This window comes from Lissotriton helveticus, chromosome 9 (assembly GCF_964261635.1).
Source record: "Lissotriton helveticus chromosome 9, aLisHel1.1, whole genome shotgun sequence".
Taxonomy (NCBI): Eukaryota; Metazoa; Chordata; class Amphibia; order Caudata; family Salamandridae; genus Lissotriton; species Lissotriton helveticus.
The window spans coordinates 26898328-26913481 of NC_136070.1; the positions used below are offsets into that span (position 1 = coordinate 26898328).

The 15154-nt window shown below is 47.9% G+C and overlaps 1 protein-coding gene across 1 annotated transcript in view; it reads right to left on the minus strand.

Annotated features, from left to right (window-relative positions):
• ARHGAP5 (Rho GTPase activating protein 5) overlaps nucleotides 1-15154 on the minus strand; it is a 631911-nt gene that overhangs the window by 108856 nt on the left and 507901 nt on the right. The window contains exon 4 of the mRNA XM_078659393.1: nucleotides 9404-9481. Coding sequence (XP_078515519.1) covers nucleotides 9404-9481 — 78 coding nt within the window. The remainder of the gene's footprint in view (nucleotides 1-9403; nucleotides 9482-15154) is intronic.

Genomic DNA, 15154 nt, shown 5'->3' on the forward strand with positions numbered 1-15154 from the left:
GTTTTTACGCTTCGAACTACTTGAAAAGTAGAATTCGAACTAGAGCGGAAAAGTTGCATCCGAACCCAGTGGCAGAAAAAGCAATCTAAGGATGGAGCCGATGCCCGTGCGCACTATCGTCCAAGGGAGGAGTCACCTATCTCGTGACTACAAAGGCTTCTTCCAAGACGACAACAACATGCAATCATCCGAGCCCAACACCAGGTGGCGATCTAATGCACAGCGTGAGATCTGCAGCTCATATGCCTCGAACCTAAGTTTCTCCTTACTGCTGAAAAAGACCTTGCGCCACCTCCGACTGGAGACAACACTCGTGGTCCGCTAGGCATCGACGGCTGAGTTCATCTGCCCTGGCATTCATAGAACCTGCCAGGTGTTAAACCATCAGTGTTATGCCCTGCTGTTCCAGCCATGTCCATAGACGCAGGGCCTCCCGAAAAAGGGTCCACGACCGCGCCCTGCTTGTGGCAGTGGTGTTGTCCGTGAACACCTGCACTAGCTTTCCCTTGAAAGAGGGAAGAAATGCCTTTAATGCTAATTGACTCACTCCGAGGTCCAACAAATTTATGTGGAGCACCGATTCCACCAGAGACCTGTGTCCCCTGATCTCCACCTCTCCCAGATGGCTACCTCTTTCCAGTAGTGATGCATCTGTCACTACTGTGAGGTCTGGTTGGGGAAGGGAGAGGGGTCTGCCGTTGACCCAATCGCAGTTCGTCAACCACCATTTCAGATCGCTTTCAGTTCCTTCCGAGATCTGGAGCATGTCGGTGAGATTGCCTCTATGCTGTGCCCACTGGAACTTCAAGTCTCAATGCAGAGCCTGCATAAGCCAACTGGCATGATTTACCAACAGGATGCAGGAGGCCATGAGGCCCAACAGCCTCAGAGTCAGTGTCACCGAAATCCAGGATAAAGGCTGAAACATCGGAATCATAACCTGAATATCCTGGACTCGCTGCTCGGGAGGATAGGCCCGAAACTGCACTGTGTCCAGACATGCCCCAATGAAAGGGAGCATCTGAGAATAAGTCACGTGTGACTTTGGTATGTTTATAGAGAACCCCAGCGAACACAAGAGGTCTGCCGTAGTCTGAAGGTAGTAGACAGCCTGGGGCGAGGAAGCCTTCAACAGCCAGTCGTCGAGGTAGGGAGAAGACTGGCACCCCTAACCTGCGCAGATGAGCTGCAACCACCTCCATCATCTTGGTGAACACCTGACGGGCACTGGTAAGGCCGAAGGGGAGCACGGTAAACTGAAAGGGCTCACGCCCTACCTTGAACCGCAAGTAACGTCTGTGGCCCAGCAGGATAGGGATGTGAAAATACTCATCCTGCAGGTCCAATGCTACCATTCAGTCTTCCTGGTCCAGGGCAGACAAGAACTGAACTAGAGCGAGCATCTTCAACAACTTCTTGCGGAAGAGATTGAGGGTCCAAAGATCTAAAATGGGCCTCAACTCTTTGTTCTTCTTCGGAATCACAAAGTAGCGGGAATAACAACCACTGCCTACTTCTGAAACCGGGACCCTTTCTATAGCTCACTTGGCTACGAGAGTTGTAACTTTCTCTTGGAGCAATTTCAGATGAGCCTCAGTCAGCTGCTCCTGATTTGGAAGAATGGGAGGAGGAAAAGAAAGGAAAGGCAGAGAATAGCCCTCCTGGACGATCTGCAAGATCCACTTGTCCGATCCTATGGATCTCCAGTGAGGCAGATGATGACGAATTGTCCCACCAACTGGGGATGGGTGGTCTTGCAGAGTCAGCCTACGAGTGCTTGGGGGCTGCGGCTGCCGGGGCAGGGTGGCTGACTATTTCTAACCTCCATTCCTTGATCGAAATGCTCCACATCCCCACACAGCTTGTGAGGTCTGTGCAGGACGGTGGCTGGGGTAAGGTTGACGCGGCTGGAAACCCCTTCCGTTGCCGCGAAAGGAAGACTGGCCAGAAGTAGTAGAGGAGAGGCCCAAGGATCTGGCCATAGCTTGAGAGTCCTTGAACCTGACCCTGGCTGAATCTGCCTTTTCCACAAAAAGACAGCTTCCATCAAAAGGCATGTCCATCAGATTGACCTGGACAATGCCCGAGAAGCCAGGCGAGGTGCCTTAAGGCCACGGTCGTTGAAATTGATCTGCCCAGCGAATCAGTCGTATCTAGACCACACCGTATGGTGAATATTGCTGCATCTCTCCTATCGATAACTGCTTGGGAGGGAGAGCACAGCCTGGGCCTCCTCCGGGACTTGTGGCAGCAGATGCGCAACGGTCTCCAAAAGGGAGTGGGGGAAACAGCCCAATAAGCATGACGTATTCACAAACCACAATGCCAGGCTGGAGGAAGAAAACTATTTCTTCCCAAACGCAACCAACCTCTTGGATTCCCTATCTGGAGAGGTGGAGGGGTACACGCCCTGGGAAGTAGAGGCCTGCACCAGCAAACTTTTAAGGGGTGGGGTGTTGGTTGAGGAACTTTGGATCACCCGGTGCTGGATAATGGCGGCGTGCAACGGTCCTATTCACAGGAGCCCCTAATTAAAGGGCAAAAAGGGTTCAGAAGTGGAAGCCCAAGTTGAAGCACTTCGGGCAGGAGATCAGTCCTGACCTGCACTGAAGGTAGTTCTAGTCCAAGGACTTCAGCTGCCCTTTTTACCACCGTAGCATAGGACGCTCCCTCCTCCATAGCCACTGTTGGCGGAGAGAGCATGCCAGTATCTGGAGAAGTATCCAGTCCACTGGCTTCTGCATGTTCCCCATACCAGTCCAACTGCTCTTTAGAGTCTTCCTGGTGTTCCAGAGGGTCCATAGACCCCATCTCATTCCTTACCTGACCCTAGCACATCCTCAAAGTGCTCAGGACACAACATAGAACCCATGGGTTTGGTCGGCGTCGAGTTACATTGTTCCGGCTCCGTGTAGTCGGGGATGAGGCTGGCACCACCGATGAGCACCAGGTCGGAGGTCGCGTTGGCGCGACCAGCGTCGACGCGGGTCTGGGATTGGATGCATGAGACCCAGATGGCATCAAACCTGATGGGGCCTTTTCTGACCCGCAGGGCCCGAGGGCTCACCAGTAGGGTCAGCCCGTTCATATACACTGCGCATGACCTCGCAAAACTCTTGTACTTGAGTCGGGGTCGCTCCAGCTCCCGGAAAGGGAGGGAGGCACGAAGTTGACCCAGTCTCTGTCTCTGCAGAACCGTGCCTAGAGCGTCAGTGATCCTTACCTCTCTCGTTTGCGGACGAGGTGAAGATGAAGTCCACTTGGACGACTTCTTATGCCTCTTCCCTGAGTGTAACAAGGACCTCGAGTGGGACCAAGAGGACTTAGGGCTTCGGGAGCGGTCCCGCTACCTCCTCTTCTTCGATCAAGACTGGACCTCCATGGAGTCTCGTTCGATGGCGTCGACTGCAGGGCCGCAAGGAGCTTCATCGCCCGCTCCCTCAAGGCCTTCGGAGCCATGGCCCGACAGTCCGAGCACGACGTGTCGTGCTCGAGACACCAGACACAAACAAGGTGGGGGTCGGTAACCGACATCATGCGATGGTAGGCACCGTACGGCTTGAAACCGGTCTTCCTCGAAGACATCCGTCGCACACGAAGATGGAAAAAATTCAGAATTCGACCCCGGAATGGAGCTTAACTGGCGCGGAAAGAAAGGAACTGACGTCAGTCCGCCTTGGTGGCACCTATATAGGTGATAGCGAAGTCACAACCCACGCAGACAATATCATGCGGAGCCGAATTGAGCCATCTGACTGCACGTGCAAGGGGTATTGCTCAGCAAAAGTTTCCAGATCCAGTATGATGCCTTGGAAATTCAAAGGTAAGGAATCTGCAGCTAGAAGTCTATCAGATACAGTTATTAGATCATGCATGGGACCGGTGTAACCAGCAGCATGTTTGGGTCTGGTACTGAAGTGGTTTGGAGAGCAGTTTAATGTATACACAAAATTGTTATCCCTAACAGTATGGGTATTTTGACATATAAGACTGACTGGTATTGTGGAGTTGGTGGTCGCTGAGGTAGTCAGTGAGGTAGTCTGTTGATTATTTTCTCGAAGACCTTGGACAGAAATGGTAGTAGGGAGATCGTTCGGCAGTTGCCGAGCATTGAATGGTTTGCAGAGGGTTTTTTCATCATTCGGAGGACAGTGGCATGTTTCCAAGCCTCTGGGAAGGTCACGGAAGGGATGCAGGCGTTCAGAATAGGAATGAACATGGCACTGATAGGTTGCAGCCCTCTAGAGTACGGTGGTGAGGCAGGGGTCCCATGGACCCCTGAGTGGATGGACTTCATGGTGGCATTGGTTTCTTCAGGAGTGATAAAGGGCCATGAGGTTAGCATTGGTTATTTAGATGCAGGATTGACCTTGATGCTTCCGCCTGGGCTGTCTAAAGTAAGCAGCCTGTGGTGGTGCACAATATTGCTGCTGATGTTGGTCGGAAGGGAGAAATGAGGTGTAAGCATGAGGTTGGAATTTCTGGTAACCACCTCGACATAATTAGGCGGCTCTGCCACGTACTCCGCGAAAGGGGGGTTTCTTGTATTGGAGCGTGGCCAAAGCCTTAGCTGTGTCAGTCTTAATGGTCTGTGAGGAGTCTTCAATATGTTTGCCAAAAGAGTCTCAACCATCAAACTGAATGTCCAGTATTTTGCTTTGCACTTCAAGGAGGAACGTGTTGCCTTCAGGCAATACTGACGCCAGAGGACAGCCGCTCCAGCAAGCGGATAAAAGGCCAAGGAAGCCACATCCATAGAAGCATCAATAATGTCTGATGAAGATCTTTCCCCTCAAGAAGAAACTTTCTTGCTTCTAGTATTTTATTCTCCGGAAGGAGGTCCATGTAAGGAGCGATAGCGGACCACATTTGTTGGTCGTATCTTGCTAATATCGCTAGAGCGTTAGCCGCGTGTACAGTAGTACCTGAAGTGGATGTGAACCTCTTGCCAATATTATCAAGGCGCCTTCCCTCATTGACAGGTGGTGACTAATAGGTGCTAAAGGATTTCTTGATCTCTGTTGGGCACCCTGTGAGATAACAATCTGGCTTAGGATGCCCTACCAGACAACCTGGAGCATCATCAGGAGATCTATATTGTGAGAAGTTGGCTTGGCATATGCTGTCCACTAGTTATAGTGGGCACCTTGCACCAGTACAAATAACCTTTATTGATGATAGGTTAAAGACAACCTTTATTGAAAGCTATCCTAGTGGTAGCTATGGAGAGCAGCCTTCAGGCCAAGTCTTGCAGGAGTGTAAAGCAGCTTGGTTTACCAGATTATAACCTCTTGAATGACCAAATGAAAGGAGACCCACACAATGTGTATATATATATATATATATATATATATATATATATAAAATATATGTATTTATTACTAAACACTCTCTACTAACCTCTTCATGAGATTAGAGAACAAGATACACAATATCAACACTTTATAACTTCAGTAAATAGCACAATATACAACAGGCCCCAGGGGGAGACCAAACCATATATTAAGAAAGTTGCATAAGAACCACGACTTGACACAGTGCCTAGACCACGTAGAATCGCTGGGACCCAAAGGAACCACCCAAGGTAGTGACACATGGGACCCACGGGTGATGTGTGCAGTGTGAGAACACAGCCGCGAGCTCCGTTAGATTCTATGGGGAAAGTCGCAGTTGGAATTTTAAAGTTTAAGGACACTTAGGAGAGGACTTTGAGCAAACCCTTTTAGGCTTAGGGGGTTCTAGGGCCATCACCCACAGGAGCACTGGAGTACTCGAGTTACCTCACCCAAGGAAGCCGGTTGCATAGGTGTCAAATGGTGTTGGGTCGCGTCGTCGCTTTCAATGGCGACCTGCTGCAAAGTGCTGCTGCCAGGAAGAAGGAAAGTGTTCGGAGGGATCCAAGCCTGGATCACAGATGTGAAGAACCTGAAAGCAGAGAGGACAGAGTCTGGGTCACTTGCCAGTGACCAGGGGCACGATAGACTAATGCCCACCGATGTCGGGTGCTTCAGGGGCAAAGAGGTGAAGCTCGACTCTGCAGCCACGAGGACCAAGAGCCGTCGACGACGACCAGTAGCTGGATTCGAGCTGTCGCCATCGTCCGAGTCATCATTGAAGGAGTCGGAGCCTTCGTCATTGCTGGAAGTGTCATTGGCAGGACAGTCGTCAATAGGGCAGTCGTATCCGTCGACTACGATTTCGTTTTCGACGATGAGCTCTTCAACGACGAGGTAGGTGAAATGCGTTCAGATGGTGGTTTTTGTGTCGACAGGGAGCCAGAAAACGCCATCGATGATATAAGCTTCCTAGAGACTGTAATCTTCATGGATGATTTTGAAGTTTTTCATGTTTATGGATTAGATGGCTTTTCTGCTCCTTAGGAAATGAATGCTTTCATATTTGTGAGGTGCCTGCATCTTCCTGACAAGACTAGTTAGAAGCCTTTTTCTTGGAAACTTCAGGACATTCATGAAATCTTGCTCTCATTTTAGATGTTTCCTGAGAAGCCTGTGAGATAGAGCTCGCCTCATCCTCAGTCAACATCAGGTTTACTTTTCAGTCTCTGAAGCCAAATCAATAACTTACCCTCTATGTCCTTAAGGGTTTTGGTTGAAAAAGTCCTACAGGTCTTGCAGTCTTTTACCTTATGTTGAGGGTAGAGATAGTAGATACAGTTCTTATGGGGATCTCCAGCATGCCCCCTGACCTGCAGAGACTTTTCTTTGAAGAATCTGACATTTTGAGTAGAAATCTGGAAAATTGAATAAGAAACTGCGGTAGAAAATCTGAGGAACCTAGCCTCTCCTGGGAGTGTTCTACAGGGTGCTGTCACCTGATTGGCTACTACTACTTAAGTTTGGTTCTTTTAAAAAAAAAAAAAAAATGGATAGGCTATTGCAGTGACTGTTCATTGCATTGTAGCCTATGGTAGTGTTAACTATTGCTGTTATAAGTATACCGTGGGACCCCCACTACGATGACTGGGATGATTCAAGCATGTGAATCTATGAAGGATCCAATACTGGAGAACAATAGATCTGCTGTAGCACTGGAGGAATGGTAATAATTGTTCTAGATGGGTGGTGAAATAGTCTGTAGTGATCTAATATTGACTGACCTGTGCGTGATGTGCGTGATGTATTTCTCTAGCATCTTCAGGCCTAGGACTAAATCCATGGCACTAGTGGCCCGCTATATTTTTACCCTCATTGGTTATTTCTACTAGGTCAGCATCTTCCTGAAAGTCCCCTCTTCATTGGAGAGGCTTTCTCGTGTGTCATTGTCATTCTGTGCTTTAACTGCAGAAGCGTCTGTGGTCCTGCAGGACAAGGACATGGAAATAGCCATTCTGCTGGTCGAACACCACCGCCCAGTCTCTTGGATCCAGGGAGATAGAACCTGGGCCAGAGCAAGCATCTTCAATTTGTCAATTCGCAAGAAGGCGTTGAGAGGGTGAAGATCAAAAATAGGGTGAAGGCCTCCACCCTTTTTTGGCATAACATCCAGTCCTCTTTTTCATCTCTATGGCTCCTTTGCCAAAAAAGCCTGCACATTCTGCCCTATAACAGGCATGTTGTCCTACAAAAGCTTCTCTGATGTAGGTGGCAGGTGCAGCAGGCCAAAAAGGAATGGCAGGGCGCAGCCCATCTGGATGATTTGAAGGACGGATTTGTCATATGTGATACTCTGCCATCCCAGGAGAAAGTGGTGGATCCTGCCTTCTACAGGGTGGTTGTGTGCCACTTAGCCCAAGTGGCAATAGCCTGTCAGTGAGGGCCTTGTGGTCTGTGCCTGGCCAGGCTGAAGGAGCTAAATGAGTACAATAGTTTTTATGTCCATAGTGGGGAGGTGCAATGCAAGACCCTCATCACTTCTCGGATGAAATACAAACCTACATACGAGGTTCCTCATCACGGGGTGGGGTAAAGTCATACCCATGACCCCCTGTTATCATCTCCATGTGGATGATAATGGTCAAGAATCCAAATCAAAAAGGTTGTTTCGTGTCTGTGCGGTAATGGTATAGTGTTTAAAGTCTAAAAGATTTAGTATTGGCTGCTCCATGTCAGAATCGGGGCGCAGTCATGGTTGAGGTGAATTTGGCTCCGAATCGAACCCCAGAATAGATTCTGGATCCTCCTCTAGTGCGATATCCAAGGGACTAGTGCAGATTTGTGCTGGAACCAAAGGCGGCACTGGTGCGGAACACAAAGCACATTTGAGGGGGAACAGAAGCCGCCAAGGAAAGCCCGACCAGAGGTAATGCGACTGGAAGCCTCCGAGGATCCTTAGTGCCCGAAGGCATGCTAGAGGAAGCCATGCCCTCCCAAAGGGACTCGATCTATTGCAACCGCTGATGGACCCAGAAAACTGAGGTGCATCTGAACCATAGTTGGAATTGACTCCTTGGTGGAACAAGAGCGCGACTGTAAGGCATGGTGACCTCCTCACCCCTTTTCTGTCCATCGAAAGAGGATGAGTTCTGAAGACTTTGACAGTAAAACACATCTGTTGCGGGAATGACTTCCGGAGCGGGCCAGTACTCCCAACATCAATCGGGAGCTGCAAGGAGTCTTGCTGTGTTTTGCAATACACCGTATTGTACGATGGCTTTTGGGTTCGTTTGGGTGCAGTCATCGCAGGTCTTGGAGACGTGTGCCGAAACCGAGAATCTAAGGCTCACTTCGTGGGCATCTATCATTGACACTTCCTACAGGTTTTAGGCCCTGCAGTCTTAGGGGGCTAATTGTTCCCTTGCACAATGGTAGATTTTTTTAGAAAAAACAAGAGAAAAATTCTCGTCAGAGGAAGGACACGAGCGCCGCTCTGGATCAGAGTCTGATGGCACGGAAAGAAAGGACACTTACATGTGCCTCCGTCCGTCACTTCCGCAGGAGTTTTTTGCTTTCCATATCCAGTATGGCGCATGAGGATATTCACAAGGTGAGGAATCTGGAGTTATAAGTATCCAACAGAAAAGTTATGTTAAGATGACACTGCTGGTGATCAATTTGTGGAAAAAACAAGAACATACTGGTGGGAATCTCTGGGGAGTCCCAATATTTGAGAATAATGTGTAACTGTCAAAGATCCAAGGGGAGAACCAGATATACCAGTGAGGCAACTACAAAATGCAGAAGTGGGGGTGGCAGGTGGCTACAGACTGAGGACTAGGAGCAGTCATGTTTTCAGGTAACATGGTCGGTTGGAGAGCAGCAAAGGCACTCCATTGAGTGTTGACCCTGAAGTAGAATTGCCCCATCACGTTTTTAATTGCATAGACATACACACTTCTTCTCAGCTCAGGATTCGCTGATGCTGTTGTGAGAAACACAGTTTGCAGAAAGCAGAACTAATAATCATTTTCTGAAAGATCTTTTATTAAAATAAGTTTTTAAATTACCTTGATCAAACTGCCGCTGAATGTTGTCCTGGTCTGTTTTATTCCCGCTCACTCGGTAAAGTCCTTCTGTACACAAACCTGGAGAGAATAAGCAGAAACAATGTATAAACAGGACAAATAATTCACTAGATGTCTTGCTATGCAGATGCTAAGCATGCCTTTAAGGTTGTGCATTATTCGCCTGCACGCCTGTTAGAAGGAACTCATGGTTTCCAGCTGTGGACAGTGAGAACCCCTCAGATGCCCTGACCACTGTACCTGCCTCAAACACACTCAGTGGAGCTGGGATCTCCAGGCTGTCGGCAGATCCCTGCAAGCTCAGAAGACTGTGCACAAGCAACCACATTCTAATCAATGAGACTGACAAACCAGTTACTTACCTTTGGTAGGGATCTTTCTGGTGAAAGGATCTACCTGCAGATTCCTCCCCTTTCATATCTCTTCAAGTCATCAGAGAAGAGCCTGGAAAGTAGACCGAAATCTCTTGCGTCGGCAGGTGGTGTCCCAGCTCTCAGTTTCTCCAGACATTGCTTTAGAGCCATGTAAGACACTGCCTGGCATGCTGAGGTCCATTTTCATCCTTTTTTCCATGGCAGACATCAGTGTGCCAGGCGGCGCTATATGGCTCGGTGGTAGTGTGAGTGTAAAGTGCTGGAGTACGGTCGAAGCCATGGCACAGCCTGCTGCTATGGGAATGCTATTTGCACTTAACCAGATTTAATGGCAGCCGGTGTCGCGATCTTGTTTCCTGTAATCCACTTGCGCTGCTCGTCTGAATCGCCGTGACCAGCTAAAACACTTGGTGAAGCCAAGTGCAAGTGTCTGGCTGGAACCTACATCCAAGACAAAGGAGCAGTAAGTATCCCTTGTTGCTCAACACCTGAACAATGTCAACTGAAGTCGGTCAGCCCATGGCCTGACCAGCAAAATTTGACATGTGGTTGAAGCATGGCACAGATGTGCGTGGCATTCCTCTGTGCTGCTGCTGCAGACGGAAGGACATAGCAGCAGCCCCCGACTGGCCAGACGTTTGTCTGAAAGACAACAGACGAACCTTAAAAGGTGGATGGGATTAGGCGAGGATAGAAGATGGAATACAAGAGGGTACTTTAAATGTACACATCACACATTTACAACAGCATCTTCATTCGGTTTTAGGCACAGGAAGAGTTGGGGTTTTCGGTCAAATGCTGAAGCCAGAATTAGAGCAGGGTCCAGAGACTCCAAACTCAGGAGTTCAGCCAGCCTGGGGGATCACAGACCCTCGCCATGACTCCAAGATTGCTCGGTACACCTAAGACTGAGCTCATGACGAAAAAGTGACTTAACTGTGCACTGATATTTGTGGTGGATGCATAATCTTCCTGCGGACGTCTCATCTGGAGAATAGCCCTTCCAGGATTCTGAATAGTCCAGAAAACCTTCCTCTGAATGACCCTCTGGCGCATACAAGCTTTGCAACGCAACAGCTGCTCCGCCTTCCTCCGGATTTGAAGTCATTGAAGTAAATTAGGCAGCAACAGATGTGTTGGTGTCACTTCCCGATATTCATTCTGCCCCCCATTGAGGAGCACCAAAGAGCCACCACAGCAACAAACCCAGCACATGACATGTTGGCAGCCCTTGGGTTCTGCTTAATCATGGCACCACCTCATTGGGGAGGCTGCGGGGTGAGGAATTGGCAGTAGGACTATGAACCCACCACACAAACCGTTGAGCTGGTTAAGTGACTTTCTTCTGATGGATACACCTTCCTGCAGTGTCCTCACCACAGGAAGAAGTCCTAAAGCAGAACCCACCGGAAGCTGGGACTGAGTACTGCCACTTACCCATCATGCCACAGAGCGTGGGGAATGTACCCGTCACTGCATGCCTGAGGTATTGAAATATGACCAAGAAGAAGCTTAGTGGAAGACAGCAACTGGGACACCTCTGGAGAGGGCAAGGGACGCAGCTGTGGATCTAGTAAAAGGGGCACATGTGCCTTCTTGGCCAAGAATGACCAAACGCAAAATAATCTGTGTTTTACTAGCACCAACCCCATTTTTAGGTCTCGCCTGTCAATGCGCATGCGCATTGAGCTTGCGAGACTATGGGGGCTTAAACAGACTTTAACCAACTTGCAAGGAATCGTGGCGATTCCTTGCAGTGCCCGTGAAATTCAAGCGCAATGCGCATTGACATTAAAAGCGCGTGCGCGTGCACATGCCCCCAGCCGCCTGCCTTGCATGTCTTTTCCCTCAGGCGCACTCCTCCCACACCCCCGCTCCACCCCCTCCCCTGCCTGCCGTGTCGCATTTCTCCTCCCCCCTCCCCACTCCCCTGCCGCATTTCTCCTCCCCACAGCAATGCCCTCCGTCTTGGCTCCCTAAACTACTCGCTGCCTCCTCCCGCTCTCCTTAATCCGCTCTCCCTCTCGTGAAACCCTTCTGGTGGGTGATGCAAGCGAGGAACATACGTGGTGCACACTCAGCTCAGGCGCCTGGATTCCTTGCTGCTTGTGGCCTGGACGAATATATTAATCTAACTCTAATCTAACTCTCTCTCTCTCTCTTTCCATTTCTCTCCTCTCTCTCTCTTCTCTGTCTCTGATCTTTCTCTCCAACTCCATACATCTCCCTCTTTCTTTCTCTCTTGTTAAGCTGCCGGCTCTTAACGCTCTGTCTGCAGCAAGGCTGTCAATGATATGCTTCGCTCATTACATTTGCGGTGTAGGAGTGTGCTTTTTTCCGCCCCCTGCCAGCACGCAAAGAGAATCATGACCACAATGGTTTACATAAATATCAACGCGCCAGGTCAATCTTTTGAGAAAATCGCTACCATTATGATTTGTAATGGTGGCTACTGGGCATTCGCAAAAATATAATTAAAGTCTTATTATTATTGGCTCGAGCCGCAAGTAAAGGCGTACACGGACCGTGAGGGGCAATAACTAACATTCCACTGAATGTACCATTAGTCTAGACGTTAATTCCATTGGCACAGCTTCTGGGAGCTCGCATTCCATCATCAAAGGCATCAGCCTCGCTCTGGCCTCACTTCTCCTCCCCCCTAATTGCTCTCACTCTCCATCTGTTGCCACACGCACTAACCAGGCAGCCCACCCCCTCCCTCTCCATTTGTTTCTATGCCTACTGGTTTTGCAGCACTTGTGAAATACTTCTGGTGGGTGATGCAAGCGAGGAACATACGTGGTGCACACTCAGCTCAGGCGCCTGGATTCCTTGCTGCTTGCGGCCTGGACGCATATATTAATTCTCCCATCTGGTAGTTATTGTTTGCTGTTCGTTTTTTGGGGGGTGATGGGCTACGACACAGTGGACTTCTCTCTCTTTTTTTTTTAAGGTATTAAATGAGAAGAAAATGTGTAGAGCAAGAATCGATCATCTAAAGGAATTTTTGCTCCAGCCGTGATCAGGAAATGCTAATTACCATACATACCTCCAGAATCCTTTGCGCACAAAACATCGTGTTTATGAGGCTGACAGGTAATAGAGTACAGTTCGGAGTTTTGCTCCTGCTTTCTTATTGCCCATTGACACTGTGGTTTGCACACTCTGTCAATTTGTTTTTTATTCTACCACTGGGCAAAGTACCATTAGATGTGTGCTTAAAAATATCAGCAGTACTGTAGCAAATAAAGTTCTTGAATCCAGTATGTAAAGTAAATATAATTTATTGTAGGAAAAAAAACCCAGACATGAGCACCACCCAGTGGCTGAAAATATGTACTTTCCTTTCTGTGGTTTGATTTTTCCTCCGAATATAAACAAAGTATACAGAAGCTGATTTCCAATTAGCTTAACGCTGCAAGGATCGATTTTTTCACAGGACCACACATCAGCTGGTAATAATTCTTGATTTTACATCGAGGTTTAGATTTCAGTTCCCAACCACAAATAAAATGATTTTGTTGTTATTGAGGGACTTAGCTCAGCTGTAGACAAAAATGTCATTCCAGATAAAGACTCGAGCGTGCCCTCAAATCTTGACAGTCAGCTCAGAGGTTAATAGTCCTTGAAACTGCCTCTTACTAAAAGCACAAATTAGCCTCTCTCTGATGGGCAAAGATGCAGAATTATTCTTTTCTTTAAAAATGGAAAGTTCTCGTTTTTGAAAACTTGGCTTTGTTAGAGGCTTGAGTAATTTTTAAAAGTTTCACATGCAGCATGTAGATTAGATATCGTTAAAACAGGTCTTCTTAAATCCAAAAGTAAACAGTGGGAGATTCTCACTTTAAAATAGTTCTCTTCAGATTGAATCATGCATTTATAATTCTTTCAAATTCAAGCCCAAATCACGCAGACTGAAATCCAACAATGCTCTGGGATGGTAGGCTGTCCAGATGACTGGGGACACTGGTGGGGTTAACCAGGGCGTTTCTGTAAATTTACCTTTTCTTTTCCGGTTTAAGTAGTTCCTTGGTTGCAGTAGTGCTTCATTAAAAGAGTCCTCTTTCCACGCATAAGTTCTGTTCTGTACCTCGTCGCAAATTTGTAGCAAATAAAGTTCTTGAATCCAGTATGTAAAGTAAATATAATTTATTGTAGATTAATCCAAGTTAAATGATCAATAGATATAATGATAAAAACCCCACCAGGAGCAGTTCTTCTCTCGCTCAGCCTGTCTGCCATCAACTGCCTCTACTCAGAGCAGCCAGGTACCAAACATTCTAAGGTGTCATCAAACATTCTATTAGATGCAGTGGCTAAGCAATGGGGAAATCTAAGTAAGGGAAATGCAAAGCATGAGCAAGATGTAACAAGTACTTATTCACTCGTGCACGGCTCGCTCTTGGATTTATTTTATTGGCCATTAACTCTGTGGTTTGCGCACTCTGTCAATTTTTTATATTCTCCCATTGGGCAAAGTAACATGTGCTGTGGGCTTAAAAATATCAGCATTCGTTAATCACTCGTGCATGGCTTACTTTTTTTTTTATCACTTGTGTTTTTTGTTTTTCTATCTCTCTCTCTCTCTCTCTCTCCTTCCCTTCCCTTCCCTTCATTTACTCTATCTCCCCTTATTCCCTCTCTCTCTTTGACTCCCCTTCATTCACTCTCTATCACCTTTATTCTTTTTCCTCTTGCTCTCTTTTCTCTCACTCATTCCCACACTTGACAGGACCAACAGTGGGCGCTTCTTACATACAGGTACAACAGAGGGCGCATCTCACACAGACAGGAACAGGGGCCACATCTCACACAGACAGGAACAGAGGATGCTTCTCACACAGACAGGAGCAACAGAGGGAGCATCTCACAGACAGGAACAACAGGGGGCGCATCTCACATAGACAGGTACAGGGGGCGCATCTCACACAGGCAGGAACAGGGGGCACAACTCACACACACAGGACCAACAGGGGGCGCATCTCACAGACAGGAACAACAGACATCTATCTATCGCCCTCACTCTATCTATTTATCTATCGCCCTCACTCTATCTATCTATCTATCGCCCTCACTCTATCTATCTATCTATCTATCGCCCTCACTCTATCTATCGCCCTCACTCTATCTATCTATCTATCAGACTCTATCTATCGGACTCTATCTATCTATCTATCTATCTATCTATCTATCGCCACTCACTCTATCTATCTATCGCCACTCACTCTATCTATCGCCACTCACTCTATCTATGTATCTATCTATCTATCGCCACTCACTCTATCTATCTATCACCCTCACAGCATCACTCTGTGCAACCATTCAACAACAACTGGTTCAAATATGTTCTCTCAATGTT